Raw genomic sequence first — 16,662 nt, 5'->3', positions numbered from 1 at the left:
GACGTCTCTTAGACAGACGTCTCTTTAACCGTCTCTTAGACGTCTCTTAGACAGACGTCTCTTAGACGTCTCTTAGACAGACGTCTCTTTAACCGTCTCTTAGACAGACTAATCCGTTGCCTTCCAGGTACCCCAGTTTCCCGGGTGTGTGGGGGCAGTTCTGTCGTGTAGTAAATCTATTTGCTGCTTTTGTTGATTTAGAGTTCATTTTTCTTGCATCTCATCCATCCACATTCTAACCTCCTATAATATCTGTTGCTGTTGCCTCTGTTCTTTTTGATCCTTCATTATGATTTTATGTCTTTCAGTAAAGATCCCTGTTACTGTGGTTTTAATGCCATTTAAAACATCATTTTTATCTAGAAATCCTTGTTTGAATTTTCATATTCTAAAGCTTGTGTGTATTTATCACAGATTTTATGTGAACTAATCACGGATTACATTCTGTTAGGTGGTTTACTGCTCTCACAGAGTTTAGCATTTACTGCGGATATTCCAAATCCATCAGGCTGTCTTATCCATTGCATTTTACGTTTATTTAACAGTTAACTTTCCTTGTTAACTTACATTGTTTATTACACTTGTTTACTAAGGAGCTGAGCAGTTTTTTTAATTTATCTTTTTTTTTTTTTTTTTACAAATTCTTTGGATGTTCTGTGACCCAAAATATTAGGGTTTGAACTACATTTGGTCAGGGAGGAGATTTATCCAGAATCGAAACTCATTGTTAACTAGATTTCTATTTTTACCAGAAGAATCTTTGGGGATTACATTATCCTGATATGTTTGGTGAATTAAATCTCTCATGACTTGTTTGATCCTTGTATTCATAGATGTTGCTTACAAAATGAATTTAATTTATTGGCTTTTTCTTAAGATTTAAGAGAGTGTTCCATATTGCAGGATACAAGTCTGATTTCTAAAAATTCATATGTCTTGAGTAAAAGTTCATTGTTAGGTTAAACAATATCCAGATATATTAAATCATGATATGTTTATGTGAACCTAACTTTAGAAGCGTAGCTAGGGGTAGATCAAAGCACTCTATTAACCAGTTTCTAACTGTAGTATATATATATATATATTTAATTACCTGAGAAAGGCATATCCAACATTATCCGTTCCGTTCAGTCGCTCAGTCGTGTCCGACTCTTTGCGACCCCGTGGACTGTAGCCTACCAGGCTTCTCCGTCCATGGGATTCTCCAGGCAAGAATACTGGAGTGGGTTACCATTTCCTTCTCCAGGGGATCTTCCTGACCCAGGGATTGAACCCGGGTCTCCCGCATTGGAGGCAGACGCTTTAACCTCTGAGCCACCAGGGAAGCCCATATAGCCAGTCATAAAATAAAAGCACCCTTACCCAAAAGAGAGGCAGTGTAGACTCCAGAGCCTGTGGAATCCTATTTAAAATATGTGTTTGTTTTATTGTTTCCTTCATTCTCTCTCCCTTTCTGAACCTGATTTGTTTATACCACATATATGCAGAGGAAGGGTCCTTTTAAGAAAAAAGAAACCACTTAAAGTGTAATTGCCCTGGAATTATTTTTAAGTCAGATATAGAAGTCTGCTCTAATCTTTTTTATAGCTGAATTATATTTCACCATAAAGGTGTACTAAATTGAAGCCTGATTATCCAGTTAGTGTTTCAAATAATAATAATAAATTCCATAAAAGAAAAAAATAATAATTAAAAGGAAATAATAAATTCCATAATAATTGTGTTCGAAGGTAAGCATTTTAAAGTTAAGTTTTTATAACCTCAGAGGAAATTTGTTAACCTCCTTTTCAGAAATAAAGTTAATTTTTACATTGTAATCTATTTTCTCTAGTAGTAAATATATTAAGCAGTGTAATCTTAGGATTAGTCAAAGCTCACTAAGAGGAAGTGATGGATGGAAGTTAAGAAGATGCATTTTGAGGCATTAGAAACTATGGAATTTAGATGAGACAGATCTGGTTTTATATCCCAGCTTCATTATTCACCAATTGTGGTGACCCTTAGTGTATTAATTTTTCTGATTCTTGATTTATTTATTATGTAAAATACATAAAACAAAGAATTAAGATAGGCATTTAGAAAGCCCCTGGCTTTCTAACTCTTATTAAACATGTAGGTATCTTGCCAATGGCAGTAGAAATACAGTTTCCTTTGGAAACTTAAAGATTTTTTATGGGTAATGAACCATATAGGTCCATGTGTGCACTTCGCTATCTGTTGGGAACAGCTGAAGCAGTAGAACCAGACCCACAAACAGAATGAGCGATAGAGTAGGGAGAATGGCCCTGGAACGCTGGAAGTATCCATGTAAACAGTAAATCAAGGCGGGGCTTATGAGGTTCAGGGGCACTGCCATGTGGACGTTTCTGTGATCTTCTGAGGAAAAGAAGGGTGGTGGTGCCTAGTACTCTGCTTATTTCTTCTCTTCTCTGGTTTCTAAAGATCCGCAGGGTTCAGGTGTTTGAAGTAGTAACAGAAAACCAATTGGGTATTGCCTGGAGATGGTCTTCCAACTTAACAGTAGATTGCTTTACTATTTAACTGTGAGGGTCATGAAACATTGAAAATAGCATTTTGGTTCAGGGTGAATTTAGTAAAGTAATAAGACAAAACGGGAGAAAATGCATTCTGCAGGAAATTGTGCTGTTTGAATGTAGGCGGAGATGAAATGCTGTTGGACAACCTCCACAGTGGCACCCCAGAACCTCTGGAAGCCCTTTTATTGCTTCCTTCACTGGCAGGAAGAAAGACCTAGATAAAGGACAGAGGAATGGCTAGCTCCTTTAGAATCCGATGAAATTAAAAATTTAGAGATTTTGAAATTGGAGAGAGAGAGAAAATTACAGCACTTTGGAACAGAAGGATAAGAAGTGCTACAAATTTGTATTAAGTAGATTTTTGGAGGGTATATATTAACTTTTTTTTCAAACTCCCCCCCCACCCTTTTTTTTCTTTTTGACCTAGGCGAGTTATGCATATCAGAAAATGAAAGAAGGCTTGTTTCTAAAGAGGCTTGGAGCAAACTGCAGCAGTACTTTCCAAAGGCTCCCGAATTTCCAAGTTACAAAGAGTGCTGTTCGCAGTGCAAGGTGCATGTTGCCCGTGGTCCTGACAGCTGGGAAGTCACATGTCTCCTCTCTGGATTGATTTTCCAGGAGAACTGACATTGCACTTTGAGTGGAGGGAGGTGTAGGGAGGCGGCAGGTCCTGTGCTGTCAGCTGGAGATGGTTGATTGCTTCCTGCTTGATTCTCTTTCAGATTTTAGAAAGAGAAGGGGAAGAAAATGAAGCCTTACATAAGATGATTGCAAACGAGCAGAAAACTTCTCTTCCAAATTTGTTCCAGGACAAAAACAGACCATGTCTCAGTAACTGGCCAGAGGTATAATGATTCCCACAAAGGGGTAGAATCCATCTCACCTTTGTAAGGCCCTTGCCAAGTTCCTGAGTGAACAGTGCTTTCAGGATAGTGAGATTGTCTCTATTTCTTACTTTTGTATAGTTTTCTAATCTGGAGGATTCAACTCCTCCTTGTGGTTGCTTGGTAGAGGGCTCTGTTTCCATTTTATTTATGAAACTTGAAAAGGAAAACCCACAGTATATGGAGACATTTTCTCTATAGGATTTAGGTTAAGAATGCAGTAAATTAAGAGATACTTTTGTCTGATTTTTTCTGTTCCAGGAAACAGATGTCCTCTACATTGTGTCACAGTTCTTTGTAGAAGAGTGGCGAAAATTTGTCAGGTAGATACCAAAGGTTACCTAGTTCCCTTTTTTTTAATTGTTGATTACAGTATTTTTAATTCATGAATTGTAATCATGATACCTTCCCTTTTACTATAATAGCCTATACTGAAAGCCTTTTTCCTGAGAATTTAAATGAATAATCCTGAGATGTACATTTAATTATTAATATGCATGAAAAATGTCTCTAATTTAAAAATAATCATAAAAAATCTTCTCTTCAGTCATGCCATAGTGAAGTATATTGATCGTCCTTTTCTCATTTGAGTAGGAAACCTACCAGGTGCAGTCCTGTATCATCGGTTGGAAACAGCGCTCTCCTGTGTCCCCACGGGGGCCTCATGTTTACATTTGCTTCCATGACCAAAGAAGATTCTAAACTGTGAGATTCTTCTCTTCATGCGATGTTTGTTTCTGATGATTAATAGAATGTGTTTAGGAAATGTCTCCCCTGACATCGGAGAAGGCAATGGCAAGCCACTCCAGTACTCTTGCCTAGAAAATCCCATGGACGGAGGAGCCTGGTAGCCTGCAGTCCATGGGGTCGCTACGAGTCAGACATGACTGAGCGACTTCACTTTCACTTTTCCCTTTCACACATTGGAGAAGGAAATGGCAACCCACTCCAGTGTTCTTGCCTGGAGAATCCCAGGGACAGCGGAGCCTGGTGGGAGCCTGGTGGGGTCGCACAGAGTTGGGCACGACTGAAGTGACTTAGCAGCAGCAGCTCCTCTGACATAGTCTGTTTTAAGAACTAATCTTCTCTTCAATTGTGGGGTTATTTCCTCTGGTGTAACCAGAGGTTGACTTGTCTTTTTTTTTTTTTAAAAAAGACTGCTTCTTGTGCTCACTTTGGCAGCACATATACTGAAAAAACAGACTGCTTCTCCATGAAGTCAGGAGGCTGCCTGAGGCTGCTTGCTCTTATTGCTCCCCTCTCCTCCCTGGCGCCCTGCTCTCTCCTTAGAAATTGCTAGTACCCAGGACAGTGTCTCTAGGTTACGTCATTATCCTCTGTAGCTAATTTCTTTGCTCAACTTTGGTTTTTGAGGTTTAGCCATGTTGATTCATGTGACTCCAGTACATTTAGTTTCACTGCTTTTTTTCATACAAAAGAAAGTTATAGCATTCTTTTATTTGAGAAACTACCATTCCTGTTGGTGTATCTTTTCCTTCTTAGTTTCTTTGTATTAAATAGTGGTTTTGATAGTTTGGGTTTGCAGATGGATTGTGACCTTGTGTCTTAAAGCTTGTTGCGTTTTTTTGCACAGTATAGCTCTCATATGGCCCAGTGAGTGGCAAACGATGCAAAAGCTCTTTGTCGTGGATCATATAATTAAAATCACGAGAACTGAAGGAGGAGATGCAAACTCTTCAGAAGCACAGTATATTTCTGAGCCTAGTAAGTATTCATATCACTCTTGGTTTATGTAGTTAAAAGTTGCCATTTTAATGGGGAGGGAAAGTATGTCAGTATTGTATTCTCTACTTAAAGATCTCGTGGTGGTCCATTCTATATTCCTTAGCTGGAAAGTATCATATAACGACCATATTTGTATGTTTTTTGACAGTAAATGAACTTACTTATTTGCGTATAATAAAATACAGCCATAAAAATAGGAGGAGTAGTCGGATAAATCCTCTCTGGCACCTGTGAAACGTTCCTTCAGGTCTTTCATTCTTTGGTAGTAATGCCTCAGCCACTGCTATTTTACCTTTTTTTATATTTTTTAAACCTTTTTTCTTCTTAGAACTCTGTCCAGAATGTCGAGAAGGTTTATTGTGTCAACAGCAGAGGGACCTGCGTGAATACACTCAAGCCACCATCTATGTCCATAAAGTTGTGGATAATAAGAAGGTACAGTCAGTCCCTCTTGTGGCCATGACTAGTAATGATCAAGCTTGCTTTTTGACTTGTTTGGTTTTCACTGAATACTGCCTGGAGTTGCCTTTGAAGGGTGGAGCTGTTGGACTGGATTGGAAAAGGAATAGTTACATAAATTTATGTGGATCCGTTGTTCGGTCACTAAGTCACGTTCAACTCTTCGTGGCCCCATGGACTGCAGCATGCCAGGCTTCCCTGTCCTTCACTATCTCCCAGAGTTTGCTCAAACCCATATCCATTGAGTCAGTGATGCCATCCAACCATCTTATCTTCTGTCGTCCCCTTCTCCTCCTGCCCTTAATCTTTCCCAGCATCAGGTGGACAAAGTATTGCAGCTTTAGCATCAGTCCTTCCAGTGAATATTCAGGATTGATTTCCTTTCGGGTTGACTGGTTTGATCTCTTTGCAGTCCAAGGGACTTTCAAGAGTCTTCTCCAGCACCACAGTTCAAAAACATCAATTCTTCTTTATGGTCCAACTCTCAAATCCATACATGACTGCTGAAAAACCATAGCTTTGACTATATGGATCTTTGTTGGCAAAGTGATGTCTCTGCTTTTTAATACAGTATCTAGGTTTGCCATAGCTTTTCTTCCAAGGACCCAGCGTCTTTTAATTTCATGGTTGCAGTCGCCATCTGCAGTGATTCTGGAGCCCAAGAAAATAAATTCTGTCACTATTTCCACACTTTCCCCATCTGTTTGCCATGAAGTGATTGGACCAGATGCCATGATCTTAGTTTTCTGAATGTTGAGTTTTAAGCCAGCCTTTTCACTCTCCTCTTTCATTCTCATCAAGAGGTTCTTTAGTTCCTCTTTGCTTTCTGCCTTTAGCGTGGTATCATCTGCATATCTGAGGTTGTGGTGGTTTCTCCTGGCAATCTTGATTCCAGCTTTTGATTCTTCCAGCCCAGCATTTCCATGATGTACTCTGCATATAAGTTAAATAAGCAGGGTGACAGTATACAGCTTTGATGTACTCCTTTTCCCAATTCTGAACCGTTCTGTTGTTCCATATCCTATTCTAACTGCTGCCTATTATCCTGCATTTTAAGTTTGTCAAGAGGTAGGTAAGGTGATCTGGTATTCCCATCTCCTGAAGAATTGTCCACAGTTTGTTGTGATCCATAAGGTCACAGGTGTAGTCAATAAAACAGTGTGGTGTAGTCAATATAACAGAAGTGGATGTTTTTCTGGAAGTCTCGCTTTTTATTTGATCCAGCGGATGTTAGCCATTTGATCTCTGGTTCCTCTGCCTTTTCTAAATACAGCTTGTACATCTGGAAGTTCTCGGTACTTTGAAGCCTAGCTTAAAGGGTTTTGAACATTACCTTGCTAGTATGTGAAATGAGTGCAATGTACATTAATTTGGACATTCTTTGTCATTACTTTTCTTGGAATGAAATGAATACTGACCTACAGGACTACTGAATGTCCTGTGGCCACTGCTGAAGTGAAATGAAGTGAAGTCGCTCAGTCGTGTTTGACTCTGCGGTCCTGTGGACTGTTGCCTACCAGGTTCCTCCATCCATGGGATTTTCCAGGCAAGAATACTGGAGTGGGTTGCCATTTCCTTCTCCAGGGGATCTTCCCGACCCAGGGATCGAACCCGGGTGCCCCTCATTATAGGCAGACGCTTTACCGTCTAAGCCACCAGGGAAGTTTACTGGTGTATTGAGTGCAGCACTTTAACAGCATCATCTTTTAGAATTTGAAATAGCTCGGCTGGAGTTCCATCACCTTCTCTGAATTTGAAATAGCTCGGCTGGAGTTCCATCACCTTCTCTAGCTTTGTTCATAGTAATGCTTCCTAAGGTCCACTTGACTTCACACTCCAGGGTAATCTGGCTCTAGGTGAGTGACCACACCATCATGGTTATCCAGGACATTAGGAATTTTTGTAAAGTTTTTCTGTGTATTCTTGCCATCTCTTCTTAATCTCTTCTGCTTCTGTTAAGTGCTTGGCCTTTTGTGTCCCTTATTGTGCCCATCTTTGCTTGAAATGTTCCCTTGGTATCTCTAGTCTTTCCCATTCTATTGTTTTCTTCTATTTGTTCACTTAAGAAGACTTTTCTTATGTAGGTCTGAAATGAAGTGAAGTGAAAGTCACTCGGTCGTGTCCAACTCTTTGCGACCCCATGGGCACAGTCCATGGAATTCTCCAGGCCAGAATACTGGAGTGGGTAGCCGTTCCCTTCTCCACGGGATTTTCCCGACCCAGGGATCGAACCCAGGTCTCCCACATTGTGGGCAGATTCTTTACCAGCTGAGCCACAAGGGAAGCCTTATGTGGGTCTAGTCAGTTGTTGATTTCGATACACAATATTGACTGAATGTCAGCTGTGTGCTGGGAATTGTCTTGGGATACAGTTGGTGCAGAAGACCACTATACCTACCTTTGAGAGTATTTGTACCTAGTGAGGTAGATCAAGAATAAGCCATAGATGCATAAGATGATTTCATACAAGAACAAGCATTTTGACGGAAATATAGCAGAGTGTTTGACTGACAGAGGTGGCGGTGCCCTGTTAAATAGGGAGGGGCTGGGAAAGACGCCTTGGAGGAGGAGGAGTTTTACCTGAGCAATAGCTTCAGAGACCCTGCCTGTGACATGTAGGCCAGGCGGGAGCGTAAGCCTGGCGCCCTCGAGCAGTAGAGTTGGTCTTCGTGTCTAGAGCAGCACTGCCCAGCGGACGCTTCTGTGGTGACGGAGGTGTTCTTTATCTGCATTGCAGCCACCGGCTACCCTTGACTGTGGAACATCTGAAATGCTGCTGGGCTGACTTGAGGAACCGGGTTTTTATGTTTGTATGTAGTTTTAACTTCAGCAGACCTGTGTCCCCTCTCACTCCCATAGTGGGCAGCACTGATCTAGAGAAGCGTCTCCCAAGGAGGGAAGGTGATGTGTGATGAAGAATCAAAGTTTAATTGGATTTCGTACGTCATGTCAGGGATTTGGGATCTTTGTTCGATGTCTAGATGTTAGCCACTGAAGTTTCAAGGGAGGTCATGGTGTGATCTCATTTATGCTTTCAAAACGTCACCCTGGCCATTGTATATTTGGAGTTGGTATGGACAGAACAGAAATAAGAAAGACCACTTAGAGGGTCTTGCGTTGGTTGACCTAAAGGGTAGGTGAAACACAGATTTGGGTATATTTTGGGAGCAGGGTGTTACTATGGACTGTTCTTGGAGCATTTTCACTATATTAAGTATGGCTCTTAGGTAGATCCTGACCCAGTTCTCTGGACACCTCATTAATTTGATTCCAAGGTTTCTGGATTTAGAGACAAAATAGATGCATTTTATTTGATGATATTTGCCAAACGACATTAATTTTAGAAGGGTACCTTACAGATTATTCCCTGATGATCTAGGGTTGTGCCTCAGAAGTTGAATTAAGGAGGCCTCATGACCTTGTTTGCTGGGAAAATGGATGAGTAAAAAATGTCTGTTTTTCCCCTAGTATTTTCTTGTATTTTTTGTACCGTTTAGTACGTGTGTATATTGATATCTAGTGTAAAATATCCAATTTAGGAAAAGATTTATGATTTTTTAAGTTTGGTAGCGGTGTTTCATCCGTTCTCTTTATCCTGTGTTAGGATAAAACTAGCATGTTCAAAGAGCACAGAAATCAAGAGAGCCGTCGTGTCTTGACCCTCTGTCTGATCTGTCACCCCGCCATTGATAAAGTTGTGCCGTCAAAGCTCCACCGTCTCCATAGCTCGCCTCCCTAGGGTCTGACCTACTTCTCTCTTTTCCTGGCGCATTCAGGTGATGAAGGATTCCGCTCCAGAGCTAAATGTGAGTAGTTCTGAAACAGAGGATGATAAGGAAGAAGCTAAACTGGATGGAGAAAAAGATCCAGACTTTAATCAAGTATGTGTTGAAGCTGCTCTTCTTTGTTACTCCTTCCGCTGCTCTGAAAGCAGTCACTCCAAGCTCTTGGACATCTCTCTGTAGCCTGTATGCGATGCTGGTCCTCAGGACCCCTTTCCCTTCTTTTCTTTGTTGGGTACCATGCTATAGGTGTCCCGATTGCTCATGAAAAGTCATGGACTACCATACTCCAGAATTAATTGCTTTTAAAGAAGAAGTGCTAAAATATACTGTAATGATTAAATTTTTACCTGGAAAAAAGACTTAAACTAACCATTATCCTGGTTTGCTGCTTAATCATGGAATATTTATGTATGAAAAAATTACTAAACTCAACTTCTCTCATTACAAACAAAAGCACATAATAGCATTTATAATACTGGAGTTTTTAGAAGAGACTTTCAGGTCTCTAAAGTTGTTAGGTGAGTAGAAGCAACATTAGTCTTTGATTTTTCACTGTGATAACATTAAATTCTTCTATTAAAATTACCTATTTGCAGATTTTGTTATGGTATTTCTACCCCTCTTGTTTGGGAGTATGGTTTAATAATCAGTTTGGAATCTGTTCTTCCAGTGAACTTTGTAAATCAGTTTGTAAAGTTTTATATATATATAATATATTGTTCTTATTTATGTCATTTCAGGCTTTCCTTTTCAGCCCAAGGGTTGCTTAGGAAACTTTTAAAAACATTTTCAAGTGAGCGACTTCACTTTCACTTTTCATTTTCACACATTGGAGAAGGAAACGGCAACCCACTCCAGTGTTCTTGCCTGGAGAATCCCAGGGACGGGAGAGCCTGGTGGGCTTCCGTCTGTGGGGTCACACAGAGTCGGACACGACTGAAGTGACTTAGCAGCAGCAGCAGCAGCAGCAACATTTTTGAATGGCTAGCTTTATCCATTGTTGTCCTAACCACAGCAGTTTTTAAATTGCTTTCTTTTTTTTCTGTTATTATTACTTTATTGTCTTACATTGTCTGTTTCTGCATTCAGGCTCTTATGATATACATCATGTAGTCTCTGGAAAATTCCATTACACATTAATGAAAGGATACAAATAAAAGGATAATTAACATGTTAGGATTATTGTGAAAATACTTTTGACCTTGCAAATACCCTGTGAAAGGATCTCAGGGACCTCCAGGGTCTCTGAACCACACTTTGGGAACCTCACTTATAATATCACAGTAATTCAGTGATAGAAGATTGTTCAAATTACAGTAAATACAGTGAAATACTGTGCAACCTTTAAAAATTATTTTTCTAATAAAGCTGAGCTTATTATAAGGAAGGATGTCCAAAAATAAGATATGATCCCATTTTTGTTGCAACCAAAATATATAGCTCATACACAGAAAAATGTCTGGAATGATGAACCAAATTTTTCGTTATAGTTATTTCTGATTAGTGGGATTACAAAGAATGATTTCCCTTGCTCTTCTATATTTTGTAAGTCTTTTATTTATGCTTAGAAAAAAAGTACTCTACTGGGGGCCTTCCCTGGTGGTCCAGTGGTTGAGAATGCTCCTTGCAGTGCAGGGGACACTGGTTCAATCCCTGGTCAGGGAGCTGGGAGCCTGCATGCCACAGGGCGGCTGAGTCCATCTGCCACAACTACAGAGCCCGCGTGCTCTGCAGCCTGCATGCTGCAACTGAGGTCTAACACGGCCATAAATAAATAAATATTTTTTTAAAAAAGACTTTTTTTTGACTTACATCAGTAATTCTCAATCAGCAGTTTTGCCCTTCAGGGGACATTTGGCAATATTTGCAGACATTTTTGATTATTATCTACTACTGTTATCTAGTAAACACCAGGGTGGTGGTGGTTTAGTCACTAAGTCATGTCTGACTCGTGTGACCCCATGGATTGTAGCTAGGCTCCTCTGTCCATGGCATTTGCCAGGCAAGAATATTGGAGTGAGTTGCCATTTTCTTCTCCATTTAAATTGCTTTCTATACCTCAATTGCAGATGGCAACAGATCTCCCCTTTACAAATATGATAGAGAATGTTTGTTGGAGAGCATTGTTTTTTATTGTTTTTTGAATTTTCTTCCTTCCTCTCATTCTTTGGATGTTGTAATACTCTTGACTAATGTTGTAAATATTTCATCTTGCAAAAGAAAGTGTAACCTTCCTTTTTGAAAAGAGTAGGTGGTCCCAGAAGAATGTCAAGTGTTTTCAGAATTTCAGACTCCTCAAACCTTTTCTTTGTAATACGTTGCAGTATCTCAGTACAAAGCTTCTGTAATTGCTGTTTTAAATCCTGTAATATAAAATGGTATATTTGTGTTTGTCCTTAATGGACATAAACAAATCCCCTTTCCTCTTTTCTCTAAGCTAGATCAGCCCAGTTCCTTTGACTTTGACCTTATCTACCATTTAGGTTAATGATGCACTCAGTATTGGATATTACTTAGGTAATTGAAAGCCTTCTAAAACCAGTGGACTGGTTTTTGTCAGATAAGGTGGATTTAAATTCTATGGATTTTTTAAAAATACAGTTCTGGGAAAGGCTTTTAGACTCATTTAAAAATATATCTTGCTTAATGCTCAGGGCTCTGTTATTTGGTTGTGTTCTATATTTCCAAAGTAAAATTTCAGGTTGTTATAGATATTTTCCCTCATATTCCTAACTGTGAAATTTAGGTCCTATTTCACAATTGAAAAATACTTGAGTTTTTTTTTAATAGTGAGATTGAGGAAAATGTTACCAGCCCCCATATTTTTTCGTTGTTTTGAATTGTGGGGATTGAGAAACCTGCGTCAAAGCCCACAGCTAGTGTTGTTCTGTTAGAACCACCTGTGCCCCTTAGACGCACGGCAAGAGCCAAGTCTAGCCTTGTGCAGCGCAGAGCCAGTGGACTGTCACCCTCAGCACACGCTGTTCTGTTTACTCCCTGACCCGCCCTGCTTTGTAAATCTCTGGCGCTCCACTGGTGATGAATATGTGGCGTCTGCATCCATAATGATCCCTAAACCGCTCTGATTATGCACAGCTGACCCTCCGTGACAACTGTGGAAACCAGAGCCAGAGCCTGGGGTTTACCTCATCCAGATTTAATTAAACCCGGAGAAGAGAGTATTTTAAAAATCTTGTTTCATTCCGTGGCTTGGTTAGCCCAAGAATCTTGTCTGGTTGTTAACCTATTGATGAGGCATTTATTAGAGTGTTTTAGAGAAATATTTGGCTTTCATCTATTATATTTTTCTTAACACTAGCACAGTATATATTACATATGCCTGTACTTTTTGCTGATACACATCATGGCATTTCACCTCTAAGTTCTTAAACCATTTCTTCTAAAAAAAAGGCAATATCCTGTTTACCTGTAATCAGATTTCTTCAGCAGTCACAAATGTGCTGTAAACAATTTTTTCTCTTCAAACCAGCATGCAAGCAAGACACACATTGTTTTGTTTCACTTTAGGCTTTTTTCCAGAACAGTTACCTGGCCTCTGCCCCCGTTTCTTCCCTTTTTGACATTGACTGGAGACCAGTTCCTTTTCTTGTATTGAGTAGATTGTCTCACATTCTGGATTCAGCTGATTGCCGCCTTATGTTACTCGCTTTAACTTCTCTCCCCTGTATTTTCTGTGATTTGCAAGCTGGGTCTAAATATTTGATTAGTTTCAAGTTTTGCCATTTCAAAGGCAAACCTATATAAGTTTTTTAGAGTTCTCAGTAGTTTATAGCCTCTGTGTCATTCACTTAAAGAAGAAAATGTTTAATACACAGATTAGGGTTCAGTGTACCATAACTGTGTTTTTCCGACTTAAGGTCAAACCTTCCCTTCTGCTTTTTTTTCTTTATCTGGCCCGCTCCCTCCGCCCCACTGCTTTTAAATGTCCTTTTTATAATACATACATTTTTAAATCCTGGAGCTTGTGTGCAGTTCAAGCAGTTTAATTTTTTCAGTTTTGGTCTGAGCCTTCTAAGAACCTTCAGTGAGTTCCTACTCACTGTTGAAACTGAATTTCGGTTAACATTCTGATAAACTGCTTTTCCTTGTGTTGTGAAGTTTGAGCAGGGTCATGGTGTGGGTAATTTCATTGCTTTTTTCTGGATCTTTTTAGAGCAATGGAGGAACAAAGCGGCAAAAGATATCCCATCAAAATTATATAGCCTATCAGAAACAAGTTATTCGGCGGAGTATGCGACACAGAAAAGTTCGTGGTGAAAAAGCTCTTCTCGTTTCTGCTAATCAAACATTGAAAGAATTGAAAATTCAGGTGAGGAAAGTATAACATGTTTAATCATGCTCTGAACTTACAGGACCTTCACGAGTCTGCTTTGCACCTAAGTATTGAGCTGTTGGGAGAGGGCATTTTTGAGTTTAGAATAATACTTGTCGGGTCCCCAGATTCAAATAACTCTTCCTTTAGAAAGAGCTTCAAAGTTTTCAAAATTAGCCAAGAATCTGTGAAGAGGGGAAGTGTTTTGGGAATTCTGAAATCTTGAACCAGTTCTGAGTAGCTTTCCAATAATGAGGAGAAATATTGACAGCCATTTAATGGTTCATTTTAGATCGTTCCCAGTCTCCTCCCACTCCACCTCTTCACCCCCATTGCTTTTGCACAGCTATGCAGTGGATGAGTGATGAGAATGCCTCATGGCGTTGTTTCCTGGTAGGAGCACGAAAGTACTGTGAGTGAGGATGCCAATGGCACATCCCAAAACCCAGGAAAGGGAAGCTGATATATTCAAAATGTCTGTGAAAAGAAAAAATCTGGCCCCATATCTGTTTCAGTCACTGATACAGATCCCAAAAGTTGACCCCGTTTCCCTCTTTGCTACTTTCATGTGGCACAGTTTACTGGTTATGCATTTTTCCTTGTGCTGATATTTATCATTGTAATTGAGGCAAAAGTATAGGCTTCCTTTGAGGGTGTTCTCTGTTCCAGATTGTCCCGGGAACATTATTTCCCTTGGTTGAACCCGTGGCTCTGAAAATAAATGTGTTGGCGTAATATCTTTATTCTGTTATTGTAGCTTTTACATCTGAGAAAGCTTGTTTTCTGTCACCGGCTTTCTGCTTGCCAGTGGTAAACCTCGAAACATTCAAAACCTTTAAATTACAGAAACAGCCCCTGTGGATCCAGACATTGTCAGAGCCTGGGCTGCTTTTATTGTGGACTCACCCTTTTAAAAGGGTAAATCAAAAGTCAGCAGAAAGAGCCTCCATCTTAGAGCATGTTACCTGCACAGACGGGTTGTTAGAAGGCAGCAGCTCTGGACAGGAAGCCCCCCTGCCATGCACACCTCAGATGGCTCCTGTGCCGTGCGTGTCCTTGCTCTCCTCTCCCTTCCTTATGTGGAGGACCACTGTGATCCAAACAGTTGAAAGAAAGGGCCGTGGAACGTAATTCCCCCTCAGTGCTCCATGGTGGTGCTTTCAAACCTCCCAGTAGACGGGGCCTTTTTGTCCAGCCGCCTGAGTGCCGTTCCAGCTGTGGTGGGCTTGCTTGTGACCCTCAGCTGGTGGTGGTGGGTGAGTTTTCAAGCATGGTGCCTGTTTTTATGCTTCACGGCGCGTCTTCCCTAGGGTATACCACATTTCCAGGTAATAGGATGGCAACCATACCTATTTATAGTTGCTTAATTCATCCACCTAAAAAAAAAAAAAAAAAAATTCATCCACCTATGAGTTCATAATGTAAATGAAGTGCAAGTTGATCCCTTTGCTCAAAACGTGCAGTTTTTAATTGTCTTTTTCCATTTTCCCAAAGATGGATTTTGAGTGGGTGGTATTGCCTGCCTTAGGAAGGAGGAAATTTTCCTAATTTGCTTATTGCATTTCCTCATTTCAGCCAATAAATACACCTGCACACTTGCACGTCATGGCAGACAGCATGAAGCTGTAGGAACAGAGCTTTCATTGTTCCTGTTAGGCTTCCAAGAGTGACCGTGCTGCACTTGCTCATCACACAGACCTGTAGAATGTTAATTCTCCTGAAGCATTCTCCTTGCACTTAAAAGATTTATGAATTATCATACTCTCGGCCATAGACTTCCATGCCCTTGGCCTGTTCTCTCACTCTGAAATATCATTTTCTCCTCACTAGGAAGCACTGTTCATCTTTCACAACATCTCTTCTAAACCTGTCTTGGCCTTCATACAGCTTACTTCTCCCTTCTGTGTGCTCTGCCAGCTCCTGTGTGTGCTTTCTGCCACCATCTTCACTGCTTGGTTTTGTTTCCTCTGGACCTCTCTGAGGTGGGATTACTACTCACCTTTATAGTTCCAATGCCAGAACTATATTCAACACATGGTATAATAAATCTTCATTCTGTTCAGTTCAGTCGCTTAGTCGTATCCAACTCTCTGTGACCCCATGGACTGCAGCACGTCTGACCTCCCTGTCCATCACCAACTCCCGGAATTTACTCAAACTCATGTCCATTGAGTTGGTGATGCCATCCAACGATCTCATCCTCTGTCAGCCCCTTCTCCTCCTGCCCCCAATCCCTCCCAGCATCAGGGTCTTTTGATTAGTTGTTGAATAAATTGAAATATCCTTGTCTGTGGGCTCAAAATACAAAGTATGAGCCTCCACCCCTCAGTGATGGCACTCATGTCTAGAGGGATTTATTGTTCATCCGTTCTCTGCGATGGTGCAGAGACCCTGTGCATCCCATTTAGGCCCTGTGAACTAGCAGTCAGGCAGCTGTGACATTGCCTGCGTTAAAGTCGATACCAGAACACCTTCTCCGTCACTGTGCTTTCTTCTTCGTGGGTCTTGTTTATGAACCCGGAGCTGTTGCCTCTGCCTGATGCCCATGTGCTAGGCTGGCTTCGATAGAACTGTCCTTTCTCACCAGAAATAGGCTCAGTTGTTCCATAGAAGGATCGGTGATGATCCCTGTTTAATCATCTGCTCGCCACTCAGGGCCTGAGGTCCTTTGGAGAAGTCCCGTTATGAATCTGGCCTAACAGGGAGGAGGCCAGTGTTGTTATCCCTCTTCTTATTTACTTGTGCACTGTTACTCTGGTCAGGGTCTTCCCAGCTTATAAAGCTCTTGGGCCCAATTCTATGCAGACATGGTTCAGGGCTGGCTGTCTGGTTTTTATGGATTTTTTCAAAGAATCAAGTGTGTGAAAGGGTGGAATGATTTCCTCGTAGCACCCACCCTGGATGTTGGTATAACCAAA

General features: G+C 40.7%; 1 protein-coding gene across 4 annotated transcripts in view; it reads left to right on the top strand.

Annotated features, from left to right (window-relative positions):
- USP48 (ubiquitin specific peptidase 48) overlaps positions 1-16,662 on the top strand; it is a 74,947-nt gene that overhangs the window by 52,142 nt on the left and 6,143 nt on the right. For 3 of the 4 annotated variants that reach the window (XM_088843377.1, XM_088843380.1, XM_088843376.1), the window contains 8 exons: positions 2,965-3,089; positions 3,260-3,382; positions 3,683-3,744; positions 4,016-4,126; positions 5,016-5,146; positions 5,496-5,602; positions 9,403-9,507; positions 13,586-13,741. In XM_088843377.1, the coding sequence (XP_088699503.1) occupies positions 2,965-3,089; positions 3,260-3,382; positions 3,683-3,744; positions 4,016-4,126; positions 5,016-5,146; positions 5,496-5,602; positions 9,403-9,507; positions 13,586-13,741 (920 nt within the window). The remainder of the gene's footprint in view (positions 1-2,964; positions 3,090-3,259; positions 3,383-3,682; positions 3,745-4,015; positions 4,127-5,015; positions 5,147-5,495; positions 5,603-9,402; positions 9,508-13,585; positions 13,742-16,662) is intronic. The other variant, XM_088843379.1, reaches the window with a different exon arrangement.

This window comes from Moschus berezovskii, chromosome 2 (assembly GCF_049115385.1).
Source record: "Moschus berezovskii isolate FMDL1 chromosome 2, NW_MosBer_1.0, whole genome shotgun sequence".
In the NCBI taxonomy this organism is placed as follows: domain Eukaryota; kingdom Metazoa; phylum Chordata; class Mammalia; order Artiodactyla; family Moschidae; genus Moschus; species Moschus berezovskii.
The sequence above is the reverse complement of the archived record's forward strand: the minus strand, read 5'-3'. Positions and strand labels throughout refer to the sequence as shown.